Source organism: Megalopta genalis, chromosome 7 (genome assembly GCF_051020955.1).
Source record: "Megalopta genalis isolate 19385.01 chromosome 7, iyMegGena1_principal, whole genome shotgun sequence".
Classification (NCBI taxonomy): domain Eukaryota; kingdom Metazoa; phylum Arthropoda; class Insecta; order Hymenoptera; family Halictidae; genus Megalopta; species Megalopta genalis.
Genome location: NC_135019.1, coordinates 18,397,696 through 18,412,763, shown reverse-complemented (window position 1 = coordinate 18,412,763; position 15,068 = coordinate 18,397,696). Strand labels below are relative to the sequence as shown.

At 33.4% G+C, this 15,068-nt stretch overlaps 1 protein-coding gene across 2 annotated transcripts in view; it reads left to right on the top strand.

Moving 5' to 3' along the window:
- thw (chitin-binding domain protein thawb) overlaps positions 1–15,068 on the top strand; it is a 42,018-nt gene that overhangs the window by 19,199 nt on the left and 7,751 nt on the right. Inside the window, exons 2-6 of one of the 2 annotated variants that reach the window (XM_033470244.2) lie at positions 10,796–10,851; positions 11,145–11,185; positions 12,156–12,309; positions 12,405–12,452; positions 14,464–14,579. In XM_033470244.2, the coding sequence (XP_033326135.2) occupies positions 10,800–10,851; positions 11,145–11,185; positions 12,156–12,309; positions 12,405–12,452; positions 14,464–14,579 (411 nt within the window). In that variant the 5' untranslated portion in view covers positions 10,796–10,799. The remainder of the gene's footprint in view (positions 1–10,795; positions 10,852–11,144; positions 11,186–12,155; positions 12,310–12,404; positions 12,453–14,463; positions 14,580–15,068) is intronic. The other variant, XM_033470246.2, reaches the window with a different exon arrangement.

Here is a 15,068-nt window from a genome sequence, read left to right as displayed (position 1 = left end):
TTATGTTGAATTCGAGCAATTTTGATATTGCATAAATATTCATAGCTTATTTATCGTAAATGCAAGAAATCTATTTGCGATACGATATTTGTTACGAACTCGGATTACACATTTAATTAGATTTGGTATTTAATGTATTATTGGCTCTGGTAAAAGCGATACGTATAACAGACTGTGTGAGATCGTATTCATGACGGAATATAGCAGTTTGTAGAGGTATATGGTCGGTAGAAATTCTATCTATTTGCTCTATAATAATCTATTAATAATTAATATTAATAATAATATAATAATTACTCTTAATAATAATATAATAATTAATGTTTATAATAATAATAATCTATTAACTGACAAAGTGAATATCAAATATGGAATTTAACCGATAGCGTACTTGATGCGCTCATGACGTAAATCAGTAAATACAACAGGAAAGAATGAAGATATTCAAAGAATTTAAAAATCCTCACTTATTAAAATTCTTTCAAGGAGAAAAATATTCTTACTAAACACTCTTAATCAGAATTTCAAACCCTTTTAATTTCTTTTATCTTTATGCCAACATCTAAATCACTGGATTGATATAAAAAAAAAACACTGACTTGAGGAGAGATGCAATCATGCTAAAGCATTCAGGAAATTTGTTTCACAATCATTACCTCTGTTTTCTTTCTTCAAAACATTAAAAAGCATTTTGGTACTTCACCATTCTGCTTAAATTTTTTTTCCAATTTTTACGTAACGCACCATATTGCAATTATTTTACGTTTAGCAGAGAGGCGATAGCATTTATCATTTATTCAGGCTATCTTATACTCTTCTGTTACCTCAGCCAGTAATCGCATTCGCAATTCTGATCAATCATGTTTCGATAACGGGTGTAGCGGCATTAACTTTCGATATTCTTCGCGACGCGCTTGGTCCCATCGCTAAAGAGAAGACGAATACCATCCGAGTATAATTAGACTGTCGTAACCGGCGTGTTCTGGAGCGTTTCTTTCCGTTCCCTTCCCCTTACGTTCGTTAAAATTTTGCCCGGGCATCATCCAGATCAACGACGGGGAATTTTGCGGCCGACTTTCGCGTTCTATCCGTTCGGTTTCTAAGGACGACGCCGCGCCGCGCTCCGGGGCCGGGTGTCGTTCGAGAAACTAGAAGGTTACCGGTTACTCCTGAAATAATTGCCTCCTTTGAATTAGCATTACAAAAGAGGAAGGCGGTATACGTATGCGAGTACGCGCTCGTTAAGACGCCAAGTTTTGTTTCGCTATCTGCCGGCTATTGTTTCAACATCGCTATCCGCCAGGCCCGGTGCGGCAAGCTTCCCTTCTCCTGTTCGCAAAGTCTTCGGGTTCCGATATTACTGGAAATTCGAAATGTGTCCCTTATTACCGGCACTCGGGAAAAATTCCACGCCGGATGTCGGCAGAAGTCGTTGCACAATTTTTTCCCTTCGGGAAAATAGAGCGATTCGCGAAACCACAACGGTGTGCATAATTATGACAGCAATATTTTACGTCGTTACCGATATCCAAACGAAAACATAACAAAATATCGTATTCGTTTATTTCCATTTTCTATTATTTATAATATAGAAAATATACAAATATTAATATACAAATAATATACAAATATACAAATATTATATACAAATATTATATACAAATATAAATTTACAAATATTGTATACAAATATTATATACAAATAATATAGAAATATATATTCTTTTTAAATGTATAGGGTATTCCAGTTGAAGGAGACCACCCATGGTGCTGTTTTTAAACAAAAACCAAAAAAAGGTTGTATTTGTATATTTCTATTATCTGTTAATTGTAATATAGAAATATACAAATACGGTGTTTTGTTATCTTTTTGTTTAAATATCACAAATAATGTAAAAGTTACTTTGAGCCTATAATCATTCACACCACTGTATTTGAGCATCTCCTCAAACAGAATAACATTTTTCAGATTGGATCGAATGACTTGAATTTCTTTGAGACGTTAGACGGACTAATTTACTAGGCAATGTCTAACAACATCTTTCCAAAAACTGCAATTTGTTGGAATGATATACCATATCATATATCATATATCTACAGACTTTACTTGTGTGAAAACAATCGGAAGTTACAAAATATCTACAACTTCCAGCACATTACTATAGTAGATTATATTGTACATACCTGTAATGTCTGATTATTACGATCTTAAATTTTGAGGCCAAGGATATATAGAAGGTAATTTTCAATGGATCATTTAGTTGTAGGTATGAAATACAGTGTATGCTGAATACGAAACAGTCGTTTAATGTATGTAAATTAAGTTTTACTGTTCCGAATTCATTTAATTCTTGAATTATGTGTTTGGTTAACTTTAGTGTAACGTTCATCGAGAATGGCAAAACATGACTCGAGAGTCATGTGTGAAACTAATTCTGGAGCATTTCTCCATATTATTACAGAAAATGTTCTTGCCCATGAGTGCCTGTTTAACTTCAATCTCCTTTCCTTGGAGACTCGTCCAACAAACCGAGAAATTTTTGAGAAGTGACTTCATTCTTCTTCAAAGTCAAAGAGATGGAATTAATTAATTCGATTAATTCAGAACTTGTTTAAATTAAATGATCGTCCGGAAGATAATTAGTGCAAAGTTCGGATCTGCATTTTTGTCCTCGAACCCGTATTACAAATGTTTTTTATAATTTTTCCGGCATTTTAATTCAAGTCATGAAAAAATGTTTCCAACAAAAATTAATGAATAATCTTCAGACAAAAAACTGAGGTGGTAAAAATTGGTATGCATGGTATTTCCGAGAAAAAAGCGACCGAGCCAATGAGCGGAACTGAGCTTCAACCGCGCCAGCTGATCTCGCCTCTCATTGGTCACTGTTTTTCGTTAATAACTCATAAAAGCGCCGCGAATTGCTTTTTCGCTAAGATAAAAATTACTTCAAATGATCTCAGGAACCCCTCGTTTCTCGGAAGTACCATAATTTTGGAACACCGCGTATACTCGAAGCACTGTACGACGCTTGCATGAAATCTATACATTTTTATATCTCTCAATACCTGTACTTTGTCTCTGCATTTATCGATTTTGATGAATCTTTCAACATGCATATAAGTTACCGAGTCATACAAAATGCATTATTTAAATACTGTTCTAAGATCAGTTAAAAAAATTGTTCAAAAAGCTGTTCCGTTCTTTTACGAGAATATAAAAAATGATTCCTCAATCTTTAAAGTAAAAAGAAATATTTCTTGAGATTTTTCTGGTAGCTTTGAAATCTAATGCTTGTAGAAGTCCTTTTTATTTACAAAATTCTCAATTAATTTCTTTTAACATCGAAACAGAAGAAATTTTTTTGAAAAATGAACCAACTTCTGCACGATCCGTTATTTAAATTTTTGTTCTAACATTAGATGAAAATAGTTAAGAAATAAAATTTCTCGTATCTTTTGTCATTTAAACGAAGCGCAGTTTGTTGGAAAAATTAGTTTACTCATAGTAAGTAAATCAGTTTCTGTAATATCTACAAAAAAATCAAGTTATTTGGTCCCATTTGGAAAAAAGGTACTCCGAATTAAAATATGTTCAAACACTTTCTTGAATCGCTATACGTACAGCGCTGAGTACAATTTAAATATTTAAGTTCTAGTCATTGTAAAGACGAAATAAAATAGTATTTTAACGCTGGGGCTACCGGGCGAATCAAAATTATTTGCTTATGACATTTTTAGTTTCTTTGAGTCTCTTTACTGTTATAAATTTCACCTACCAATATTTCCCATAAATGCCTAAAATTCGCAGTCTACTTATGATATTTTTCCCATCAAAATGTTTTCATGAACTTATTTACGAAGTATGTTCATATAGTAATCAAAATTGCATTATGTTCAAGCAAATGGAACCCGGTAATTATTATAAGTAGTTATTTTGGCAGTCTACAATATAAGATAAATTGCTTTGACAGCAGAACAACCAAAACAGACAAAATGATTTTTCTTTCATAATCGTTCAAATTATAAAAACATTTCTATGAGAAATATTTTAATGAACTTCTTTGTTCAAAAATATACTGTAACACAAAGTTTAATCTTTGTATATACTATAATAGAAAGTCTATAAATCTATTCTTTGCCATTGTTATGAAACAACATACATTAGTCGTTGTAAATAGTATTTGTTAACCTATTTTTGATATTATAAGAACATCTGTAGTTAAAAGAACACATGTTTAAATGAGAGCATAATTTTCCTGCCTTAATAAGCCAAGTATTTTATATCTGTCTTTTATGTTTGATCTTGTTGAAAAATAGTTGACATTCCAATGATATTGTAAAGATTATTTTCAACGTAGGTAAAACAAAGCGAGCTTTAAAAAACACAGATGACGAACGCGTATCTTCAAAGAGAGACGCGACACCGTATCGTTTTAAGACGCAAATAGGAAACATTGCAATCAATTCTCTATATTTTTAGACACCGTCATCCGGATACGCCGACACTTAAAAATGACTTCCCATTACCACCTCAGCAATTTTTCGGCGTGTAATATTGCCAGGTCCTACATTTTCTTTTAGATGTTTCAACATTTGAGGATTGTTTGTAAACGTCTGCTCTCGAATATGTATCTCTATAAATAAAAATCTGAACTCGTTAAAGCTGACGAGCTTGATGACAATTCGCGTGTATGCGATGCATCATTGGTTGGTATCGAGCATAAGCTACAAGGGCTTGATGATTTTTAAAACCGCATATATTTTTCAAACCTAAATTCGGACGTCGAAATGTCGCCTAACAGCCGATGATATCGTGGACTGGCAGAAAAAATGATATCGTGTACAACATTTATAAAACATTGCCCTGGTGACACTTGTAACATTAAATTTACCAGTTTCTCACAGATTATCTCGTAAAAAGTAAAATGAAAAACAAAATTTCTTTCTTAGAAATTTCTTTGTAAGATAGAAATGTCCTTGTTTGATTGTCAATATTTATGCGAAAGGCAAAACGCGAGAAAAATCCGGACAAAATGCATTCTTTTAATTAAAATATTTCTTACAATTCTTTTTTTATATTATCTTTTATTCAATTAAATTCTTATAATAGATTTTCATGGCTTATTTTCATAGCCGATTTTATGAAAAATTTATTTCGTTGACTAGATATTTCTCACTGTAAAAATAAAAATGCCATTGATTTTTGTTAATACTTGGACTGCAATTACCGGGTTGTTTCGACTCACTGTATACTCCCGTCGAAAAGTATGTTAACATCTTTTCAAACGGATAACTTTGAAGTAAATAGCTTTCTCAAATTTTATCCAATTGACTTGAATATTTTTGAGATTTTAAATAATGAGTATACAACAATTTTTTTAGATTGCAATCGATTGGGCTGATACAAAAATGAAAAACTCAAGATTTTTCAACACTTTATGAGCCTATGAGGAGCTTATAAGAAAAATTTAAAAAATATGTTTGTAGGTCTCGACTTATACAAATAAACACTGAAAATATCATTGAAATCGATTGATGTATAATCGAGCTACAGCCACTGAAACATGTCAAAATCACCTATTTTTGGTTGAAATCCGAGAAAAACTAGTAATGAAATCAAAACGCTCCCTTATATTTTTGTTATAGGCTCAGATAAAAAAGTTAAAAAACGCGAGTTTCTAATTTTCTTTCATTTCAACCAATTGCAATCTAACAACATTGTTCCATACCAATTCCCTAGAAAACTAGTCGGTTTCAAATCTCAGATAAACTCGAATCATTTGGACCAATTTTAAAAAAGTTATTTCATATGAAAAGGTGTTACCGTCACCTAATAGCTCCCTCTCTCTCTCTCTCTCTCTCTCTCTCTCTCTCTCTCTCTCCTTCTCTCTCCCTGCGATTCACTTAAATAAACTGCGATCACACTAGAAACAACAGAAATACTAATAAATCTACATAAGAAATGTTTTCAACAATATGTTTCGAAAAACTGATGAATGAAGCTGGAGATAATCATAAACATCGTTAATTATATAATTGTGAAAATGGTCTCTTACCCGTGAGTTAACACTCGATTGCCGGAGCGAGTCAATTTGACTCATTTACGATTTTATTGCTATATATTTGTAGCAATATATATTGCTATTATTGATATTTATTGCTATATATATGTATATGTATAGATATATAATTATATATATATATATATATATATATATATATATATATATATATATATATGTATAGAAAAAATTATTTAAGTTATATATACAGTTATATATCTGGAAATAGGGGGTTGGACCGCCTCTCGTCAGCCGAGCTCGCCTCCTATTGGTCATTGTTTTTCGTAGATAACTTGTATACAAAGCCACGGATTGCATTTTCGCTAAGGAGAAAGTTACTTCAAATGACCCCAGGATCTCTCCCATTTCCGTATTGCAAGACATATTTGGGAATAAAGACGCTACTTTGTTAGGTATTCTCTCTGTGAAGTTTATACACTAATTTCTTCCGGAAATGCCAAATTTCGGTGCTAGTTCTACTATGTAATTTACTACTACGTCGATGCTAAGATCAACGGAGTCGGTCATGTGTGTGATGCTTGTAATGATAATACAATACATATTTGGACATATTTATAAAGAAACGCATTACCTTGAAACTAGTGGATTGCACACGGCGTTTATAACGGTTCTAGTATGGATATCGCAAACTAAAGACTCTGCTAGCTTTGTTAGATAAATCACAAATAGTAATATGTATCTTTTCAAAATAATTTGTATCTATAATAAAAATGTTCAGCGCGAGGATAGATGAAATGGCTAGAACATGGTTCTGGAACATCATGGAGAATTCTGTGGAGTGTATACACTAATTTCTTCCGGAAATGCAAAATTTCGGTTTGCTGCGAATTTCTCTGTGCTAGTTCTACACCTATGTAAAGAAAAGAAAGAAAAGAAAGAAAAGAAAGAAAAGAAAGAAAGAAAAAATTATTTAAGTTATATATACAATATATATATATATATTATACATTATATATAACTTAAATAATTTTTTCTTTCTTTCTTATGTATATATATAATATAATATAATATAATATAATATAATATAATCGTAAAAGAGTCAAATTTACTCGCTTAGGCAATCTAGTGTTAACATACAGGTACGGCTAGTATTTTATTCTTTCCACTTTTTCTTCCATTTCACAATATCTCAATTTCTCTGCAATATCCAAAGACGTAGCCCGGCGATTAATCAGCGCAAACACTCGTCCGGAGTCTACAAGTATGTAAATGCCGCGAATGCATAAAGCAGTCTGTGTGATTGACGAAACATTATCATAGAAACAATCTACAACGGGACTACAAGGCTGATTGAAATCAACTTGACGCTTGAGATCGCCGGGATAAATGAGTCTCGCGATAAGAAACATCTGTCCTTTTCTTTTTCTGAAATGAACTTTAAGAGACGCTTGCAGTTTTTCAACGTCCGCGCGGTGCCGTTCCCTCGGCTCGCAGGAAGATCCGTGGCATTTTTGCCGGTAACGTCGTGATCATCGGGCTCGACAACTGTTAATGGCTGAATCAATCTCGACCTCCGTCCAGAGAGGGATGACTGTTGGGGTGGGGGGGGGGGGGCTGAGCGAAACGAGGCGGAGGGGAAGGAGACGGGGTGGCAATCCTTGAAAGTAAATATTCGAGATCAACGACAACGATCGTCGGGATCATATCGGACTGAGCCGAGCCGAACGGTGCCGTGAGTGAGAGAGAGTGAAAGTACGACATTATAATACTCATCGCGGTTCGCCCAAAGGATTAACCATAAATTGCGCGTCGCATCAAATGCCAACTGGCAAGTTAATGACTACCGTAATCATTTTGAAAGTCCGGTAAATCGGTGAACCGTGAGAATGAACAAGATATTCCCTACCGTGTCCTCTCCTGGCACGGTTGCGTCATCCCCCCCCCCCCCCCCGGACAACATGATGCTATTTGTTCTTCCGACAACGAGGCCCAGGCGAGCCGCGTGATGTCCGATTGAATGTCACTGGCTGAGAGAGGCCGAGAGCCACGTTCCCAATCTGACGCGGACGTCTCTGTTCCCTTCGGTGTATGTGCATTGGTACCCGCGGACCGTTAATAGAACTTCCATTTACCACGGCCAGGATTTTGATTAGGATAACCGTTCTCGCGGGTAATCACCGGGTAACCGACTCCGCGCGGATACCGCGCGCCCATTATCGCAATTGATCCTGCAGCTGTTTTCCTCCTTGGCCACCTCTGCCTCGAGCTGTCAATAGAACGGGGATCCTGGCGCGCGATTGTTTTCCGATAGCTGCGACACGTTCGCGGCTCGATCGTGTTCTGTCGATTTTAGGGGATTTCTTATTCAGCGATGCACGTTGCTCCAGAAGATCGGACACCGTGGATTGGAGTTGGGCAAAATTTTATTCGGATGGCGGAAAAAAGATAAAGATCAACGAATACACTAGCGAATAAATGTTCAAGAATTGATTCGTATGGAAAATAATCGATTCGAATAAAAATGGTATAGAATAGAAAGTGTATTTTTTTTAATAGTTTATCGATCAATATATATTTCTTCCATATTCCTTTTTACAATTCACTTCTTTTCAAATGTTGCATCGGAAAGTTTATTACTTTTTTTGGTAGATCGATCATTGATTAATAACTTAACGCCAAATTTTATGCATTTATGACAACAGTGAGTAGATTGGATACAACGGATTAAATGCAGAACACAAAAATTTAACAACGTTGATCAGTTAGTTTCAACCGATTAAAAATGTTAACAGAGGAAATTAATTTTGATTTAATTCCTGTTTGTTGTGATCTAGGTAGAGCATTTTTATTTTGCATAAAGCTAAATCATCTTTTTACGGATACCGAGGAAAACATCGATAATTTTATAATTCTATAAATACTTGAAATTAAATTGAGATCCTGAATGTATTCGTGTATTCTTATAAAATTACGTAAAGAAAAACAGTCAATTATTATTCACATTATTATTCAAATAATTTTACAATCTCTATTCGAATAATTTATTCAAATGATTTTACAATCTCTGTTCGAATAATTTATTCGAATAATTTATTCAAGTAATTTTAAATAGACAGAATAATTTATGACGAATAATAAATAATTGTTATTCGATTAAACTATTCAACTAAAAAGTATTCATTCGGATAATTATCTTAGATAAATATTTAAATTATAAATATTTATTTAATTCGAATAATGCCCAACTTTGCTATGAATTGTGCTCTGCATTCGATATGAGTTTTGTATATTTTATTTAGCAATTTTAAAAGTTTATTCTGTCTACTACCGCAAAATAATTACTTATGACTCAAAATATCGTGATCAAAATAATAAATAGTAATAAAATCATAAATATCGTAATTAAATAATAAATAACCAAAACTGTTGCTAAAAATAATAACCGGTAATTGTTTATAAAGGCTTCTCCTTCTCTGATTTTGATGTGATTTGAACACGTTGTGCAGTTAAACATTTTGAACAACTTTTTCCTGTGCGAAACATGTCGCTTTGCTTCCCTTTTTCGAGATATTCGCGAAAATTTATAGGCCTCTAACTCAGACCTAATCTATACTTATAACTAAACTGCAAAAGTTTATGTATAGAAATTTTAACGCATCAGTTGCAAAAAAGAGTCTCTTAGAAACGTATTTCTTTATCCAATAACTTAGATGAGTTGAAAGTAGTGTAACAATATCCTTCAACTTTTTAAATGTTTCTTTTGTTTAACAATTCTTTCTTTTGTTTATACATTCTTATAAATATACTGTGGATTCTATGCATTCATGAGTAAAATGAGTAGGTGCAATTTGAAGTATACAGATTCAAGAAATAGGAGATCAATATATTACTTTCATTCCACCAAAATTATTAAAGAAAGAAATTCAAAAATGGGTTCTGTTACTTATAATAAATGCAGAACATTTTTATTTTGCATAAAAATCCGCAGTCTAATTATAAGTGTAGGTTAGATCTCCAGAATTTCGCAAATATCTCGAAAACTAATCAGAGTGACATTTTGTGGACAAGAAAAAGTTATTCAAAATGACAAGCTGTACAACATATTAAAATTTCCTCAAAATTGGAGATTTTTAATGGAGATTATTTGGCAAATAATTACCTCAAATCCGACCTAATCCCAATCGAAACTGTTGAGTTTAGTAGAGTGTGAAAGTTTCTTATCAAAGTGTGTCATTTCTTATTGAAGTTATTACAAGAAAATAATCAAACCGGACTCTTAAACTAAAGAGTTCAATGAACTTTCACAGCTAGTCTTCTGTCTGTTAGATTTTTAACAATGCGTTAGTATACTTTCTCTGTGCTAATATACAACATATATTTAATGTAGCATCCCGTTCTAATAGAATACGTAAGTACAAACGTAATTTTGAACGTTCTTAAATCTGGATTACTAGTGTACGTTTTATAAAATATATCGCGATTAGATAAATAATAAACATACGTATATAATCTAAAAATATCTAGTTTGCTACGAAAATTCACTTCATCTATTCGGGAAATCACTATTCATGTTATATTTATTTATGAATTCACTTAGAATGTATTAAATAATTATGCAAACATACGTTTCACATAATTCTTTATTTTATTGACGTTTCAATAATACAATCAACCCTATTATTAAATTATCTCAAATAATTAAAATAAGTGTAAAATCTTTTCAATTCTAGGTATTAATATTTTCAATTTTTTTTCTCTCTTTATTATAGAATCATGAACACGAACCTGTCAACGATGGCATACTTTGAGATAGTAATATTTTTGTGTAAGTATCGGAACCATTCTATTTATCTTTTCACGCGTCGAAGAGTAATATCGGGGAATTCTAGATCTTACGTAAATCCTACGATTCACACGTCTGTTCCCGATCAGATTTCCAGGAATAACAATTAGCAACTACGCACAAAATTTCTCCATATTTCCCTGCGCGCTGTTCGGTAACTCTTTCGTCAAACGCTGTTCGGGGAAAAGAAGTCATTGTACATTCTATGGAAATAAGAACGTAACCGTTTCCTAAAAGTTGATTCTTACATGTGTGTATGTTATTCTGCTTTTCAGGTTCAGTGATTAGTTTTGTTCCCAGCTGCTGCAAAACCGAGGTGACTATTACGTGATGCCTACACGCTTACACTTTTACTATAAATAATCGTAGAAAGCGATAGAGAAATGTAATGAGCCGACAAACGAGAACAATTGCACGCATCTGTCTGATGATCGGTGAAGAGCATAGATATAATGCAATTTACACCAGTCCAAATGACTATACAAATTAGATATTCCTAGTATTCCTTGATAATTATTAGTTTCAGTGATTATATATCAATTAATAAATACTAGTTTCAGCGATTATTTATTATTTACGAATCAGCATGCTCTCATAGTTTTTTATTCACCTATCCATTTCTTGTTGTAAACGTCTAAAATCCGCTGATTCGTGAGTACTTACACTTCCAAAATCATAAAAGTGAATCGATGAATGAAAAATCGTTATTTAATTACTTCATTACGAAACAGTTTATCGAAACAATTGGAATCTTTCTTCTTTATAAAAGAATAATTAATAACAAGCTGAAGCTCGTCAAAGTAGATCAAATGGAAAACGGTAAAAATATTTAGAATATTTAGAAACACTGTTGCATTATTTAAAACTTATTATAATCATTAACACTTTATTTACCGACAGCCTATTAACTGGATTTTCAATGATCGAGCTCTAAGTAAAAGAAGCTCGCTAAGTTTCCATTAAATAATAATTTCAGAAACACTTAATAAATAACATTAACCCGAATAATTCGCTAAATTGCAGATAAAATTGTTGTCGCAGTTTTTTTTAAGAGATTCTCAACTGTTGATCTTAAATTTGAAAATAATTTTTAGAAAACTGCCGGTACACGAAGTGTTAAAAAAAGAAAAGGATGTTGATGGCGCTACTGTGCCTTGCAACAAATCCAGAAAATTTATACGCTGCTGAGATATTTGCAGCATGATCTCTTTGGCCAAGCAATTTCGGACTCGTTCAAGATGCAGCGAGCATAATATATCCGGAATAACGTTGCCCTGTACTTTCAGTCAGAGAACAGCAACAAAAGGGCGAGTTTGCCGAAGTTCCTAACCGAGTTGGATCTCTCGAGCGTGGAAGGATCGTCGGAGAGCAGCGAGTCGTTCAGAAAAATCGTGAAAAGACTGGCGCCGGAGAAGAATGGCGAGTACCAAGTTTACCAAGGTTCCTAATGCGTCTCTTAACTAACGCCCGAAACAAACTGTTAAAACCTTGCCCGGTGCCGCCTCTAAAATACTTTCTTCGCGTTTCTTTCCCAGTCTTCTTCGGCAACCCGGATCTTCTCAAGGAATGGCTCAAAGGAGCGGGTATTATTATTAATACTGTACAAGTACTGGCATCACTTTCTCTTTCCAGCTTCCTACCTCGTAGAACGAAGCGCATGCATCTAGTTAGCATTCTTTTGAAACTGATCGGCATGACAACCGATCCTTCTGATCGGGAAATTGATATCGATCGACGGGGGCCGAGATCAAACGGAAACTACGAGAAAATCGAGTCGAAGAAACATGTTACTGGCCGGTCAAAAAAATTAACCATGCTTCCGTGTTCATTTACCGCTTTTGTTCTGCCGTATTATATATTATACATATAGTCAACATATAGCCGAACGCCATATGCTTATTAACACTCGAGCGGCGGACCTTTTTGTCGAAAATGTAATTAAGTATCACTTATAATTTTATTTATTCATTTCTTTTCAACAGGTTTTTTTCAAAGATAGTCCATCTAGAGACTATGAAATAAGTGAAAATAAGAAGATTAATAAATAAATCAATTAATTGTCAGAAATTAGATAACAATTAGATTAAATAACAATATTTATACTCAGGTCTATCCGGACCCAGAGTATAAATCTTGTCATTTGACTGTCTAGTTTCAGACGGTTCATTTAAATCTTCGCATGCACGTTCCATTACAGTATATTACATTACATTGCAAGAAGTACCTTAAAAAATATGTTGAAAAAATTGAAAAAAATTATAGATGATCCTAAGTATACCCCCCTCCCCTAGTTATATTTTTGTTAAAGAGATACGCCGTGCGAGTTCGAAATATTATACACGATCGAGTCTCCAGTAGTTTCAATGCATTTTAGTTTGACACCTTAATCCTTTGCACTACGATTTCTTTCATAACTCTGTTGATTAGGACTTCTTCGTCCTGTACATATAATCCCTTGATAGAACGAGACAATTTTTGTTTCTTGTACGTCATCCTCTGCTTTCGTTTGTAGATTTTAATAACAGAAGAATCAAATTTTTTGATTCGATTTAGGCGAAATGAATAACACATTAACACAACGTTTCATAGATTAACGATGATCTTCACCTCGAATTCGAAGTTGTTGCAGTGCAAGGGGTTAACTGCGTCTTACTATTTAGAATATTTTAGCTCTCGTATACTCCTCAGAAATAATTGCATCCGAAGATACTTCACGTGGAATCATATTTCACATTTTAACCCTTTTATGGTGTTTCGAGTTTATATGACCTGAACAGAGTATATTAGGCTTATGTAAGTTTTTTGTCCCTTTCAGTGTTGACTAAAATGAAAAAGTACAGTAGAAGAAATATCTACCATTTATATTATTTTTGTGACTTCGTATTCAATTGATATTATATGAACGCTATTCAGATGATATTACTTGCACTTACGTTGTAATTATGTTATAAACCATATAAAAATTTTGGTTCATCGGATTTTTCTGTAATACCGCAAATTAAACAATATGGCTGTCGCCGCACAATGTTTGGACTAAACGGTTTGTAAAAGTTTTTGTGATATTTGCAATTGATTGAAATGACAAAAAAAAATATAGTATATATTAAGAATATAATGTATGATCTATTTTGCTTCTTAATCTGAGCGTAAAACAAAATTATTATTCTGTTTTATAATTTTATATTAATTAATATATCCTTCCACATAATAAGCTCAAAAACATTGTTTTAAATCATCAAAAGAGTTTCATTTACAATTCCACAGTTCGAAAAAGTATAATGTGCGGGACAAACAGGAAGAAATTAAATATTTTACGACGTCTAACATAGAAATCGTTCTTTTACTGTGAGAAACGTATGAGTGTTAACGAGTACAGAAAATCACAGCGAGATAAAGAGTTTCACAGCATTCAAAACAGAAGATGGATGAATTTTCATTCGAGGAGCGTATGAGAATTAATTAGTTTTACATTGCCTTAAGACTACGTTGCCAGCGCTTATTTTTGATAGAAGTTTTTTGATTTAGCATTGACAAAGAAATGCCGGTTTCTGCGCGTGCTTTATTGACAAAGTTCGTTGTACCATTCCCTAACAGGCGTGACAGGGCAACCTGGGGTCGACTTCCCAGCTCTCACGACGATTCCCGCCACTTCGTTCAGCTGTCGCGGTCTGAAAGGTGGTTACTACGCGGATCTGGAGACAAATTGTCAAGTAAGTAATGAGCGGCTTAATATATCTTACTCAACGTAATTACCTTAATCAAATGCAAGATTCAGCGTTGCGCAACCACGGATTTGTTCGCGCGCGCAGCATAGAATCGGGTCTAAGTTTAAAATACGGGATGAAATATATCAAATGTTTCCGCATTAGGAAGATGTTCGTAATCGAGGTAATATTTTCATAATGGCTTGAAAAAGTCAAACACTAAATGGTGTTTGACGTGTTCGGTATCCATCCGTATATTTTGTTAAACGTTACCAGAAAGTATAAATCGATTTTGGCTGAGTTATCTTACGCAGAATACGTATAAAATTATTCAAAATTGATTTGGTTCTGCACACCAGATAAGAATATACATAATAACAATCTAAATGACAACGATTAAATACTTTATTATGCTCGTGCAAAAGAAATTCTGAAGTCGAAGTTACACTTTTTAAAACACTGTATTTAATATGATAGTAATTTTTATTTAAGAAT